Source organism: Artemia sp. Qi Xiang Cuo, chromosome 1 (genome assembly GCF_049724085.1).
Source record: "Artemia sp. Qi Xiang Cuo chromosome 1, ASM4972408v1, whole genome shotgun sequence".
In the NCBI taxonomy this organism is placed as follows: Eukaryota; Metazoa; Arthropoda; class Branchiopoda; order Anostraca; family Artemiidae; genus Artemia; species Artemia sp. Qi Xiang Cuo.
In genome coordinates, this window is record NC_142794.1 from 65,346,430 (window position 1) to 65,363,563 (window position 17,134).

Here is a 17,134-nt window from a genome sequence, read left to right on the forward strand (position 1 = left end):
CGTTATTTATTCTGCATCCACATGTTAGGGGATTCCCCATGGGCTCCTGGAGTCTAATTTTTACAAATAAGGGCATCATCCAGCTTAGACCAAGTCACAGAAATCTTGGGAATCTTCCAGAAAAGAACAATATGCCAAAAATAGGTAGGAATGTTGGCAATACTGAAGAAATAATAGAACACCTGGAATCCCGGGAAACCTGCCTGGGGTGGGAATCTTGCAAGGGATGCTGTGACGTCAGACGGCATGGTTTGAAAATCCTATGGGAAAAGGCAGAGCATGATCTTGAAATCCTATGTTATTTTCCTAGGGATGAATTTGAAATCCCATGTTAATTCCCTATTATTGCTACTTTTTAAATTATCTCGAGCAGGACCATTTTCTTAACCTCCTTTATCGCCTAGCCGAAGTCCGGATTGCTTCCCCGGAACGAGTAGAGTTGGGGGGGGGGGTGCCGCATAATGTCAGTATGTTTTGAAATATTCACAAGTTTAACTCAAAGAAATGGATATTTTCGTTAAAAGTTTTTCAATAGTACCTCTTAATATGGTTTAAATATACCACTAATATCAGCTCGCCGGGGGCTGGGGGCTGGTGTCACATGGTGATGCCATGACGGCGTGGAGTGTTTTGTGGGGCATCATGATTGGCTTTGGTTCCAAAAACTTGAATCACGGGATTTAAAGGCATAATTTTTATTAGGAAATGCCTGAAAAATATCTTGGGGGAGATGTTGCGATGTCAGGGGGGAAGTCAAATAATGTCACTCTGGTATGCATTATCATTGACTAGTATACTCTTGAGCTTAAAGACAAGGTGGGAGGTGTTAAAGGAATTTTTCGCTAGAGGGGAAGTGAAATCTAACAAATACTCAAAGAAACGGTGCATTTCGTTAGAAGTTCTTCAAAGATATCTCTTAATATGGTTTAAATGTACCACTAATATCAGGTCAACCAGGGATGGTGGGGGCTGGTGTTACACGGGGGAAATACCATCATGGTTTGGAGTGTTTTTTGGAAGGTCATTATAGGCTTGGGTTGCAAAAACTCGAATCGCGGGGATTTAAAGGTGTAATTTTTAATAGGAAATGCCTGAGGAATGGCTTGGGGGAGATTTAGTGATGTCAGAGGGGAAGTCAGGTAATGTCACTCTGGTATGCACTGTCATTGAATAGTATACTCTAAAGCTTAAAGATAAGGTGGGAGGTTTTAAATGAATTTTTCGCTAGAGGGGGAGTGAAAACTAACAAATTCTCAAAGAAACGGTGCATTTCGTCAAAAGTCTTTCAGAGGTATCTCTTAATATGTACTACTAAAATACGTCATTCTAGTGTTTGGCAAAAATGGAGAATCTTAGGTGTCACACATTAGGTTAATTTTACAACATTGAGAGTAGGACAAAGTATTAGGAATGAGTTGTAAGTTCTCTCGGATAAGACACAGTTCTAATGGAAGAAAATTGACTTTTCGAGTTCTGGTGGGGTCAAAAACTAAGAAAAAAGAACCAAAGAAAAAAAATGTGATATGCGTTTCAGGCGAAAAAAATAGAAGTCATAAGGAGGAAAAATGGGATGAGGGTTTCAGGCGAAATATGTCAAAAAAAAGTATTATCTCGCAGCGACGGTTGCATAATCATTACGTGACTTTATATAAAGTGTGTGCCGCCATTAAGTTAATGGAAGAAATAAAACGATGTATGTTTTGGGTGAAAAATAAAATTGCGTCATGCATGTTACACCTGACTGTTTGAAACCGGGTAAGTGCTGTGACATTAATGAAGGCCAGTGCGGTGTATCTTGGGAGTCTTGCGTAGGTGTGACGGCTTGAGGGTTTGGTAGCTCCATGTATCTAGTGTGCCATAAATGGCTTCTGCCGCCTGGGGAGGCATGTTTGGACATTATTTCGTACAGGCGTCTAGACATGGAATTTGCATAGGAACAAGGCTTCGGTAGAAACAGTATATATTTCCAAATATATCAAAGCAACAACTATCAACAAACATAACCAACATAACCAGCAACCAACATAACCAACAAACAACAGACATAACCCACATAACCAACAAAAATTAATCATAACCAAAAAAACAACAAACATTAATCATAACCAACTTAACCAACAACAACATAAAGCAATCATAACCATCAAACCACATGATACATAGCCAATAAAAATAACCAACAGCCAACAATTACATCCAACAAACATAACCCGCATACATTAACTATCAGCAAACATAACCAACATTCATAACCATCAATCAACAAACATAACCAACAACCATTAATCATAACTAACAAACATTAATCATAAGCAACATAACCAAAAAACATCATCCAACAAACATAAGCAACAAACATTAATCATAACCAACAAGCAATATCTAGCAATCATAACCATCAAACCACACAACCATCAAACGTAAACATAACCAACATCCAATAATCACATCCAGCAAACATAACAAACAAACATATCCATCAAACACCATCCACCAATCATAAGCAACAACCAACAAACATAACCAACAATCATAACCAACAACCATAACCAACAAATATAACCAACAACCAACAAAAATAACCAACATCCAAAAACATGACCAACAAACAATAAATCAATCAATCAATCAATCAACCTTTTATTTTTAAATAAATGAGCAAATGAAACAATTAACATAATCAACAAACATAACCAACAACCAACAATCATAACCATCAACCAACTTGTGTAATATGCCGACCACACTCCGATTAATCATATGCATACACCTGGAAACGGTAATAAAAAAACAATGGCTGTTGCAAGGGAAAATATTTGGAATCTTGCCAGGGGCTCTCATCGGAGTCTTGCATAGAAACAGGGCTCCCGTAGGAATCTTGCCAGCTAGAAACAAGGGTGTGCTCGGAATCTTGCCAGAGGTGGGAATCTTGCCAGGACTGTCATAGAACTTTTGATAGGATGTTTTGACGTCAGAGGGCTGTTGTAGGAATCCAATGCTATTTTTCCTCTGGCTGCCGTGACGTCAGAGGACATGCCGTAGGAATCTTGCCAGCTAGAAACAGGGCTCTCACAGGAATCTTGCCAGGGGTGGGAATCTTGCCAGGTGTGGGAATCTTGCCAGGGCTGTCATAGAAATTTTGATAGAGGTTTTATGACGTCAGAGGGCTGTCATAGGAAAAGGTATAGGACTGTCCCGGGAATTTTTATGGGGCATGTGCTTGAAAATATATGGGGAAAGAGAGGGCACGTGCTTGAAATTCTATGGGAAAACGGAGGGCATGTGCTTGAAATCTGGGGCGTGCTTGAAGCTTCTGCTGTGGGTGTGCTTGAATAAGTTATCGCCCCACTACTTGAAACCCAAAACGAACAAAAATTAAATAAACAATCATAACAAAAAAACCTACAACAAGTAATAATATAAATGAATAAATAAATACTAAAGCGAATACTGCTTAAATTAAATATGCAAATCAAGCTTAAAACGAAAAAAATATTTTGGTATTGAAGTATAATTGAACCCAAAACGAACAGAAATTAAATAAACAATTAGTGCAAGCAAACATACAATAGATACTATTATAAATGAATGAATAAATCTTAAAACGGGTGAAACATAAATTGAATATGCAAATCAAACTTGAAACGAATAAAAATCACTTCAAACAAGAGTTTCGGTATCGTCTCCTTCTCTCGTTGTAAAAGTCTAAGACCTACTGCTTCATTGGCGCTTTACTGAAAACGAATTATACTACAAATAGTTTGTTTCGCGCTAAATATTGAAAACAAACAATAGAATTACAGTAAAATTTTGAAGGTATCTTGAATATGCAAATCAAGCTTGAAAAGAACAAAAATCACTACAAGCAAGAGTTTGGGTACCGCCTCCTTCTCTCACTGTAAAAGTCTAAGACCTACAGCGTTATTGGTGCTTTACTGAAAACTATATGTGCCTTGAACAGTCTTGGATAATATAAACAAAATAAAATTGAATGTTTGATATATAATGATATTAATTGTTGAAATATCCACCAGTTCAATTTAGAAGAGAAGATACCTGGGTGTACGGAACTAAAGATTGAGTCGACTTCTGAGCAGAGGCAAAATTAACAGTTTAATTATACTTAAGGGATCTTTCCTTCCCAGTCTAGCCCCAAGTTCAGTGGTTTTAATTTGCGAGTAAGTAGAGACATACAATGGAGACTTTCAAGAAAGACGTTTCCTCCTTCCTGGGATGATTCGGTAGGCTATAGATCACCGCACATATTGCAATTTAATTAGGTTGTTTTACTTCTAGGAATGGTGTCTAGGTGTCAGTAATGATGCATCCCATCATTATTACCTATTATACTGGTGGCACCTTGAATATATCTCCTTATTTTCTTTCGAAGTGATTATATTTTGACGGTAGCATCGCTTTCATATTTATCCTATTTTTGCAGTAAGGTAAAAAATATGCAAATACAAGTTGGCAATACAAGGGATAAGGAGAAAGACCTTCTGATATTCTTCAAGTTAACGTCATAATTAATTCTATTTTGACATCAACATGATTTTTACTTTTCTTGTTACAGCACTACTACAGAGATCAAATTAATCAAAAAAAATATCGGAAAAGGAATTTATCACAATATACTAAATAATACCCCCCCCTCCTCTGAAAAGTTTGAAAAGTTTATCAATTTCAAAACTCATTCAATTGCAGAAACATTGTCTAATATAATTACAACAGGAATAAGCGATCTCAGCCTTCATAAGCATATATTTATCACAAAAGTTTTACCCATACTGCATTACGGGGCAGAAATTTGGGGATACAAGACTGCACAAGCATTATAATCTCTACAACTACAATGCTACAAGCATTCATATGGGCTGCATAAAGCAACTCACTCTCTAGTATTGAAAGGTGACCTATGCATCCACAGTTTCAAAATACGAAGAAAGCAACAGATGATCAAATTTTGGCTAAAAATCCAGAATTTACCCGAGGAAACACTTATTTTTGCTCCTTATAAAGATCTTCTCACCCAAAAAGTAAAACCACTTGGACAGCACAGATCAGAAAAATACTACAGGAAACAGGCTTTTCAAACGCGTGGAATGGAGGACAGGGACCACTGGACCAAGAAAAACTTTCATAAAGGAATTCCAAGCAAGATTGCACGACCAGGAAATTCAACTTTGGTGGACAGCTTTAGATATGTCGACTAGTCTTACTTTGCCCTATAGAGATATAAAGCGGATTTATGGACAGGAGACATATTTGAAGCTGAGATTACCTAGTAAGTATATGAAAACGTGGATTCAGCTTCGAGCCAATTGTCTACCAATACAAGGAAAGAGAAGTTTGGAAAAATAGAGAAGGTCCGGAAACGCAGCGTACTTGTCTAAAATGTGGTGAGATTGGTTTTGGGCTGGGTCATTTCCTCCTGCGATGCCGGCGGCTTTCTCATATAAGGGGAGAAATTTTGAAAGAGGGTAATGATTATGGCTACTTCGGAGGATTTTATTCAGATTCTACAAACAGTGTAAGTGTGGTAAATTTTGCATTGAAAGGTATGAATGATAAAGGATAGTGATTTTAGTATGTCTTCATTTATTTATCCTTTTTCTTTTCTTTTTGTTTTGTATATGCTGAAAAAGCTTTAATAATACATTAATCATCGAGCATGAACTTTTGACCCGCTTAATTAATATTCATACCATAATCTTTGTTTGTATAATTTATTTCTTTAAAACAGGGACAGGGCGGTATTCATCAGTAGGCTATACCTTTGCAAAATATAACACTTTATAAAAATAGAACAAACCTCCAAACTACAAGTTTCCTACCATCATTTATAGTTAACCTTAATTCTCTTGTAAATTCTAGGAAAGCTCCTTATTTTGGCGAGGATTTCCCAACAATCTGTGACAAAGTATTCTTCAACTGTGAAACGAGAAATTGTGTTCTGGTATCTCCAATTGGCCTGGAACCCTCCCAGACTCGTATGTCTATTCCATTCAGAATGCCCCGAAGGAATGAGAATTCTACGCCTCAAGCTCAGCATAGCATAATCCAGTTAGAACCCTCGAAATCATTTAAGCTTAAGTATCCTGGTCGAGTTCACCTTGATTGGAATCGAAACTACTTTAAAAGCGGGGATGAATGTAATAATCCAATGTAAGTTTACATGATCTTAATTGTGAGAAAAGATTTTCGTGTACACTTATAGAAGAAACATTTTTAGCTCACCAATTGATTTTCATATCCTAAACTGCCCAGCCTATATATATATATATATATATATATATATATATATATATATATATATATATATATATATATATATATATATATATATATATATATATATATATATATATATATATATATATATATATATATATATATATATATATATATATATATATATATATATATATATATATATATATATATATATATATATATATATATATATATATATATATATATATATATATATATATCAACGAAACTCAAGAGAGAAAACGAAAAAATAAAAATCAAAAGGGTGAAAAAACAGGGATTTTATCATTAGCAAACCATAGAAAGATGACAAATATAAGCAAATATTTCGACAAGGACCTCCGCCAGAATCGTCCTCAGTGCTAAACAAAAAAAAAAAGGAAAAAAAAAAAAAAACGAAAATCTAACCTTTCGAAGCTTACTGTACAAAAATAGGGTGAACACTAGACCAAAACCAGGCGGAATATTGAAAATGAATTTACCAAGATGATTGTGCAAAGATCTTTCGTCTTGCAATAACTTTAGCACTGGTCTACAATTTCGGTTTTTCATTAGATATGCAAATAGGTTCTTTAAAGTTTTTTCGGGTAGAAAATATTGATTGAGTCCTTCAGATTAAACTGTCGTATATATATATATATATATATATATATATATATATATATATATATATATATATATATATATATATATATATATATATATATATATATATATATATATATATATATATATATATATATATATATATATATATATATATATATATATATATATATATATATATATATATATATATATATATATATATATATATATATATATATATATATATATATATATATATATATTCCGAAAGGTTGATTTTAATATTCGAGGTTGATCGACAAGTTCGTCGTATAAACTTCGGAGGTGAGCTCATTGGATTGGTTATCCGAGTTCTAGTGTTCAGATCCAAAGTGATCGGGGGCTGGATCATGCGCGCGCGCGCCATATATTATATATATAGATATATATATATATATATATATATATATATATATATATATATATATATATATATATATATATATATATATATATATATATATATATATATATATATATATATATATATATATATATCTCTCTCTCTCTCTCTCTCTCTCTCTCTCTCTCTCTCTCTCTCTCTCTCTCTCTCTCTCTCTCTCTCTCTCTCTCTCTCTCTCTCTCTCTCTCTCTCTCTCTCTCTCTCTCTCTCTCTCTCTCTCTCTCTCTCTCTCTCTCTCTCTCTCTCTCTCTCTCTCTCTCTCTCTCTCTCTCTCTCTCTCTCTCTCTCTCTCTCTCTCTCTCTCTCTCTCTCTCTCTCTCTCTCTCTCTCTCTCTCTCTCTCTCTCTCTCTCTCTCTCTCTCTCTCTCTCTCTCTCTCTCTCTCTCTCTCTCTCTCTCTCTCTCTCTCTCTCTCTCTCTCTCTCTCTCTCTCTCTCTCTCTCTCTCTCTCTCTCTCTCTCTCTCTCTCTCTCTCTCTCTCTCTCTCTCTCTCTCTCTCTCTCTCTCTCTCTCTCTCTCTCTCTCTCTCTCTCTCTCTCTCTCTCTCTCTCTCTCTCTCTCTCTCTCTCTCTCTCTCTCTCTCTCTCTCTCTCTCTCTCTCTCTCTCTCTCTCTCTCTCTCTCTCTCTCTCTCTCTCTCTCTCTCTCTCTCTCTCTCTCTCTCTCTCTCTCTCTCTCTCTCTCTCTCTCTCTCTCTCTCTCTCTCTCTCTCTCTCTCTCTCTCTCTCTCTCTATATATATATATATATATATATATATATATATATATATATATATATATATATATATATATATATATATATATATATATATATATATATATATATATATATATATATATATATATATTATATATATATATATATATATATATATATATATATATATATATATATATATATATATCAAAGCACAGATCACTTTGGATCTGAACACTAGAACTTCGGATAACCAATCCAATGAGCCACCTCCGAAGTTTATACGATCAACCCCACGATCAACCTTTCGACTATTAAAAATAGCTCTAGCCCTTTCAATTTCCAATCGAATGAGCTCTTTTTGAAGTTTCCATGACAACTCATGGTCATCCTAAAATTTCTATCAGCTGTATTTTGAGAAAATACAAGATGTGGGGGAGGGGCACCCAACCTCCGATAACTCTGAATATTAAAAAGGGCACTACAACTTCTGATTTCTAATCAAACGAGCCCACTCCGGTGTTCTTACGATCACCCTTTCTATATATACCTCATATGCCCCCTGGTTATAACTTATAAATCTTGCCCTGACGGCTGTGGTCGGGGGTTGTAATCCTCAAAGACATAATTTCCGGGCCTTTCAATTATGTTGAACAAAATGGCTATCTAAAAATTCTTATTGGATGTGCTCAGGGAAATGTGGACATGGGAGGAGGGTTTGTTACCCTCCAATCACTTTTGACTAATAAAAAGGGCACTAGCAGTTTCACTGAATGAGCTCTTTTCGAAGTCTCTAAGATAACAAATAGCCATCTCAAAAATTTTATCATATGCATTTAGGGAAAATACGAAGTATGTGTGTGTTGCAGGGGGGGAGGGTTCCCACCCTCCAATGGCTCTGAATCTCAAAAATGGCACTAAAACTTCTGATTCTCAATCCAATGAACTCCCTCCGAAGTTTATACGATCAAACTTTATATATAAACCTTAAATGTCCCAGGGCATAACTTACAACCCTTGCCCTGAAGGCTCTGGGAGGGGGGTATCTTAAAAAACTTAATTTTTGGGTCTTTCAACTACGTTGAACAAAATGGCTATCTCAAAATTTTGATTGAATGTGTTTTGGGAAATGGGGGGCGTGGGAGGGGGGGGGGGTAACCTCTAATCACTTTAGACAATTAAGAATGACACAAGCCCTTTCCATTTCCAATTGAATCAGCCCTTTTTGAAGTTTCTAAAACAACTCCTGCGATACAAAGTGCCCTGGTCTAAACAAAAAAAAAACAAAGAAAAATTAAAAAAATGAATAATAGGCTACATTGTGCCCATATTTCTCTTTACTTAGGCAGCGATATTGCGCTGCCTACGATTTAGGCTAATTATTTTGCATAAAGGTAATCTGAAATGTGGCTTGCTTTTGCAGTAAACAATTATACTGATCAAATTTTGCAGAATTTAACAGAAAGTTTTAATCTAAATTTAGCGTTTTTCTAAATTAATTTTGTTAAATGAAGGTGTAATGAATAAAGCTAGGAAATACAACGAAAAAAAGTTTGAAAAAGTCTGGTTTCTCAAACTGAAGGAAAAAAGAATAAATGGTTAAGTGAACCATTACCTTAAGTAAACGATTATTTTAAGTAAACGGCTTCCTTTTATTTGTCTTAAAATTTAAGGAATGAACAATAAAATAAAATCTAAAAAACACTTTTAAATCCCAACTAACTGTAAAATATTTACTAAATACAGGAAAGAGCTTAATACCAAATAACATCTACTATATATCAGGGGCATCCCCAGCTAATAACATCTACTAAAAGCGGGAGGTTGGCTCCTGCCCCCTCAAAGTTCCAAGGAGTTGGCGTGCAGTACCGGCGCCTTGGAACCCCTTGCGTCTCTGGCTTTTTAATTTAGCTTATGTGTCCGCATTTTCGGTAAACTGATCAATTTTGCCATTACGTTCTTTATACCCCCCCCCCTCAAACTCAAAACCCTGACTACGCCCCAAAAAAGCAGAGGCTGTTAAGCTAATCCCTCCTCACCCAGGAAATTTACCCGGAATATTCTCAGAGTAAACGGTTCCTGCTTCTGAAAATATCCCTTAAAAAACCCTCCCTTCCCACAAAATTATCTTTTCAGGGCGGTTTCCCCTTTTACAGGACGATTTCCTCTTGGAGATTTCTCGCCACAATAAAATTGAGCAGCCAAAGAGAAAGTAAGACAAATAAACATAACGATGAAGAAAAGGATTTCTGGAATATTGTACCTATATTACAAAACACAGTTATAAAATATACTATAGAATATCCAATCCAAAAAGATTTATTTTTATATGTTTATTTCTTTTTATTCCTTTTTTTTGTTTTTTTGGACATTCTAGATTGTCTTTATAGTAGGGTAATTAAGTCATTACCCTGCTATGTAATAAAGTAATTAGTTTGCTTGGCTATTTGAAATAAGGGATTTTGTCCGTCTTAATTTTTTTTTGTTTCTGACTTAGAGTTTGACTGTATGCTTTTTAAGTTGAACTTTTAAAAAAAAAAAAAATAAAACGCCTGCTGAAGGTGCTTCAGCTGAAAAAAACTTCTGTTGGACAGGAACACGTCTCGTGAACACGATCTCAATAGATAAGGATGAACTGGTATCAAGTTCTACGAGAAGTTATTATATGTCCTTTTTTTTCTAAGCCCACCTTTACTCCTTTCAGTGAAGATAACCTTGACGAAAAATGTACTTTAAACCTTAGACGTCAACTACAATTCTTTTAAAAAAGATTAAATAGCAGACGAACCAGAAACACTTCAAACAACCATATGCTACAAAAATGAAACAATCCATAAAAAAAGAAATTGCCTTTCCTGTAATATGGGGTCCCCCCCACAGGAATCCCTTCTCGCGGTGGCCTTTCTTACTGTTTCGAATCCTTTCAAATGGTAGCTCGCCATGTCTCCTACACTAAAACAGAAAGATCCATTTATTCTTAAAAAGGCGAATAATGAAAAATAAAAATCACTTAAAAAAACCAATCATCATTAATGAATAAAAAACAAAACAAAAAATAATCCATCATCATAAGTTCTGTTTTACACAAATAATACAGGTCATATACACAATATATCCAAAAATTCAAAGCATTAAAGAAAATTATTATGATGCATCATTCTAAATTTACCATTCAACCTTTATCTATAAACTCTGTTTCAGCTGCTATTAAAACAAAAACATTTTTTTTAACTTCGTGAGCCAATTAAACTGACAACGCTGTTTTCTTATTTACACTCTCTCATACACCATTCACTCCCTCACGTAAACTCACATTCTAATCAAATTTTCTACAACAGACCCCATCCAATCAATATCCACTGATCCCTTCTACCTTTCGCTGTCACTTATGCTCATTATCATTCTCTTACAATCAAAACCAAACCTTCTTAACTCAAGTTTTTATCTTTTTTTTCCTTTTCCAAACATACTCACTCAATTTTATTATTATAAACACCACGGCTTGCTCTCTCGTCTTACCTCCTGGAATTACTACATTCACTTTAATTAGCCTAATTTTGTCTTGCTCCAAATTCAGAATGATTTCACTGTCGCTAAAAACACTCAAACACTTATTTCCAATTTCATCACTGTATTTACACTTGAAAATTTCATGTTTAAGGCCATTTGGCCATATTTCGTCATACAGCTGCACTTCAGGCTTTCTTCTAGTTTAAAATGGCACATTCGATCTTGATACAGTAGTATCTCATGAATAAACATAAATTCTTTCATAAAATGACTTGCTGGCACACAGTGCGTTTTCTCAAATGACAAATTAGAATTGACAAAGGATTCTTTCCTTTCTGCGTGAAAATTCAATTCCTCTTTTTTTTTCTTTAAATATCCATCCACTATCTTTTACCATTCGGTATTTTTTATTTCATCACTCAGCACCCTTGGCTCTTCGTCTCTCGAAAGCAACATATCACATCTCGAATCTTTTCTGACGCGTCCTCGATCATTTTCTATTATGCAAGTTCATCATTGATGGTATTTATAGCAGGTCGGGCCCATCCTTTTATTATTTCACCATCGATCCACTCCCTGCAGATCATTTCACAGACATTACTAATAGTAGAGATGCCTTATTGACTCCCACGATTGACCCCTTCTGCCACCTACAACTTTTTTACATAATTTATGTCTGTTTGTTGTCAGTGAGAATGAAAAAACAGGAATTTTCTCACATTGATGGTTGTTTCATGGACGGTTATGTGTGTTGGTCAATTTATCTGATGTTTTTCATGGATGTCAACATTAATTTATTTCTTTTTTATTTTTTTCGTCAGTTAAAATTTGAAAAACAGTATTTTTATAAATTGAAAAACATTAATATTGTAAAATTTATGTTTGTTTTATTGTACGGTTATGAGTGTTGGTCAATTTATTTGGTTTTTTTAATGTATGTCAACATCGATCTATGTCTGTTTTATGGTTTTTGTCAGTGAGAATTTGAAAAACAGGAACTTTCTCACTTTAATGGATGTCAACAGTAATTTATGTCTGTTTTATGGTTTTTGTCAGTGAGAATGGAAAAACAGGAACTTTCTCACTTTAATGGATGTCAACATCAATTTATGTCTGTTTTATGGTTTTTGTCAGTGAGAATTTGAAAAACAGGAACTTTCTCACTTTAAATACGGTACAGAAATCTTGTCTTATTTATCACAAAGCGGAAAGGCCTGGGTTAATGTATCTACCAGTTTGTGTCACAGCTTTGCCACCTGTAGCAGGAAAATGCTATTTTACCACAATTTTACCATGTACATAATTTTACACAACATACATAGTTGCCGAAACAAACTATAGGAACAAAACATGTATTTAATATACTTTTTTGACAGGCAAACAAACGGTATGACATGAAATTGATAACCATTAAAGTGAAAAAACTTATGTTTTTTTATCTATAATAAGAAAACCCAAAGGTTTTTTTAGGTTTAAAGGTTACTATATTTATATGATGGGCCTTGATTCTCTATTCCACCAATAACAAAGTAATATAATTTTTAACTCTAGGTCTACCTTTAAATGAATCAAGAATATTTGATTTTAATAGATATTGAGAAAAATCGTAGTGTAAATAAGATTATCGTTATTTTTCAACATTTTTCTTTGCGAAAAATTCGAAGTAGACAGATATATACTTAAAAAAACTGAATTTAATTACAAAATTCAGGATTTGTTTTTATTTTTATCACGAAACCTCTAGGAGAAGACATCAAGACATATTGAAGCTTAATACACAGTATTCAAAACAAACAGAGAATAAAACCTGAATAATTTGGCTGAAACAAATTTGAGGAAAAAATGTGTATTTATTTGACAGAAATAAAAACATATACATATATATATATATATATATATATATATATATATATATATATATATATATATAAATTTTTTTAAATTTTATCACGAAACCTCTAGGAGAAGACATCAAGACATATTGAAGCTTAATACACAGTATTCAAAACAAACAGAGAATAAAACCTGAATAATTTGGCTGAAACATATATATATATATATATATATATATATATATAATATATATATATATATATATATATATATATATATATATATATATATATATATATATATATATATAGTATAGTTGCTAGTTATATAAATAGTTGCTATATGAAACTACATTACATTACTTTGCTTAAACAAAATGAACTTCAGAAAAGACAAAATGAAAAAGCTTTTATATATATATATATATATATATATATATATATATATATATATATATATATATATATATATATATATATATATATATATATATATATATATATATATATATATATATATATATATATATATATATATATATATATATATATATATATATATATATATATATATATATATATATATATTTACATATAAAAGCTTTTTCAGTTTGTCTTTTCTGAAGTTCATTTTGTTTAAGCAAAGTAATGTAATGTAGTTTCATATAGCAACTTTATAGTCATATATTCCACCCGTCAGGGTGACTCCCAACTTGCTGTCACTCACTTTTAATTCATCATCATGTAAATGGAAACATTCCTTATTGACAAGAAAGTCATGATCCGCTTGAATAGCACCTCTCAACCCCCCCCCCCCCCAAAAAAAAAGTAGCTACATCCCTGATTGCAGTTCAATTATCAAGAATCAGAAAAAGAGGCAAGGAAACTGTGGAAACAAGAGAAGCCAGAGAAGTTTTAATGAAAATCACTCGAAAATTGCTCTTTTCTGGGTAGCTAAGGAAGTTTTCCTTAAATGTACAAAAAAAGACAGGAAAAGTGACTCCTGATAAAAACATTTTATTTATTACTATACATTATTCAGTTTAACAGGGTTTAAAGGTGAAGAGGGCTGTCCAGTTGGAGGATGTACACAATTATTTCCCTACTGCAACTACTGGATATTTGAGCAGTAGCTCTGTAGGTGTGACTACATGGGTCTCTAGTCTGCAACTTTACCAGGTTTTCTTCAAATGATTAGTAGTGTTGAAAGAATTTCGAATCTCTCTACCTTTGACTTATAGGTTAATTTAATTGTTGTCATCGTCTCCGAAAAGGTTCTATCAACATAGAACATAAGCCGGCTCCGAATCAAATTTAAAAAAGATCATTAACTCTTTTTATGAATCTTCCAGACTACAATCTGTATTGAAAATGAGACTTACAGTTAAGTCTCTTCAATTTTATATTTCGATCTGAAAAGTAGTTTCAACTGCGGAAACCTTACGAGCTACTCAACAATCTACAAAATTTATAAAAATTCCTAAATAAAAAAAGTTTGCCCCTAAAAGACCTCAAGAATCCCCATTACAAGGGGGGAATTCTTAGAATGGAAACACTGTTGGTCGCTTATATTCAGTAAAACAAGGTAATAGACACGTGAATATAAGACATGAAATGCCATACTCTAACCTGCCAATTATACAACTATGTAATCTAACACAGAAAAGAAATTCCTGCAAACACGCTAAGCTTAGAATATTGAAATTAGTCAACGAGGAAATTGACATTTGACAATTTATCTGTATTTAACATGGAAAAACTTATAGATTTTCACAAAATTTTAAATATATTCCCCGGTTTTTTAAAAATCTTTTTTTTTTAACAAAAAAATTAGTATATATACTCTAATAAAGTCATAATTAATATAAAAAATTTTGCATTTTTATTAACTTGAAGAATTTTTATAAAATAATCTATATTAATCAAATAACCAATTACTTGAACTACTAAAGATCATCAAATCTCCCAAGAATATTTTCCATTGAACATGCACGTGCACAGAGTGGACGGAGTGTATTTCATGTCCTTTGAAAAAACTCTGTAAACAAACAAAATAAACACACACGACGAATACTTTCGATTCACAACAACTAAAAAATGACTAATTAACACTAATAGTTAACATGCTTATCCGGTTTACTATTAAGCAAATATCACCCTAGCTTATGGGCCATTTGATTGACCAAAAACCTTACAAAACATCGATATAATTGTGGCAGTGTATTACTATTACTTTTTCCTCCCTAAACGTAAGCTATGGTGAAATCTATCAATATTTGTACCGATCTGGGCATCGAAGTCTTCTAACATCGAAGTCTTCTATATTCCTGCATATTCAACATGTTTAAACAAGGTTGAATATGCTTGTCAATGGTAGACTTTCTACCTTATAGTTGAAAGTATGCATTAAAGAGAAGGAGTGTGTATTATTTAGGTGCGTTTCATAGCACCTTTTGAGTTACCACAGTTAAACTGTCTTGCTCAACCGAAGTGTCCTGTCCCAGTGATTTACTAAGTGGTAAACCGAGTGCGTCGAACTGCGATTTACTGTAGAAATATAACGTGGATCATCCATACTTTTACATGTCAGAAACCAACACAGAGGGGATGTATTATATCTTTATGTGGGTGGAAGACAGGTTTTGTAGGTCAATACCTATTGCTGCTAAGAGCGTCAGTTTTAGCCAGTGCTATAACTACGACGTAACAAGCTCAAGTGAGTAAAATGGAAAAAACAGAACCAACGTCTTAAAATAGCTCCTCAGGTGTTTAGGGGGACTGTAAAAATGTATTTACAAAATACGTATTCACCCATAGACCGTTTATCTCTATTAATTTCCATTAACTGACGTCTATGAGTCAGTAAGTTAGACTTAATATTGATGTAGACAAAAATATGGACTGATGAATGTAATAATACAAATTTTATATAGGAATACTTTAATTGTTTGATTTATTTCAAAATTTTAATTCAGTTTTTTTTTTGTCTTGGGATAGAATTACTAGTTTCGTTGGTGTGTGATTTTTGTCCAGAAGCTTCCCTTAAATAAAAATGTTAAAATACAGGTGCATGAATATAAAATAATAACGTAATAACGTTATTGATAAAGCCATTCAAAGTTTCAAAATAATCTTTGCAACAAGGAATTTCAATAACAAGTTCAACCAGTCAAAACTAAGATTTTCATATGAACCTTGTCGCTGAATCATTTTTTCATAAACTATTGCCCTCTTTGCCCAATAACTTGCTTGGGTAAGTTGTCCCAAGCCACTTGGAGGAAAAATTTGGCCTTTATTAGGGGAACAGATGTTTTTTTTAAACTAGCTATTGTGTGTTTGGGTTCCCTAGCTCCAGGGAATTAGGAATACAAGTTTAAATTTGTTACAAAAAACAGTTTTTGCCCATTTTAGGATATATTAAATTCTAAAAGAGAATCATCAAATAAGATACTTTGCAACCAACATCTATATCGAGTGAGGTGGTATGTCTACAAATCTTCGTTAAAAAAAAATTATTAGAAAAAAGCTTCAAACCAAAAAGTCAGCCTGAACAATCCTTAAATTTCTTAATTGTCTTCACAACCCAGAAGTTCCTACACATACAATTTTAAGAAACTTCAATATATTTACTAAAAAGAGGTCTACAAAAGTATAGATGGAGCTGATTCTTGTTTTTTGTGAATCAAATTTTAAGGATTTTGAAGCGAATTTCGGTAGTTCAAGGTAGTAGTCTATGCTATTATATCCAGTGATTGTGTCCAGTGAATTTTAGTAGTTCCAAGTAGTCTATGCT

The 17,134-nt window shown here is 33.3% G+C and overlaps 1 protein-coding gene across 1 annotated transcript in view; it reads left to right on the forward strand.

Moving 5' to 3' along the window:
* LOC148956602 (uncharacterized) overlaps nt 1–14,474 on the forward strand; it is a 124,370-nt gene extending 109,896 nt beyond the window's left edge. Inside the window, exons 5-6 of the mRNA XM_089091373.1 lie at nt 5,875–6,165; nt 14,384–14,474. Coding sequence (XP_088947499.1) covers nt 5,875–6,165; nt 14,384–14,474 — 382 coding nt within the window. The remainder of the gene's footprint in view (nt 1–5,874; nt 6,166–14,383) is intronic.
* Nucleotides 14,475–17,134: the final 2,660 nt, after the last annotated feature.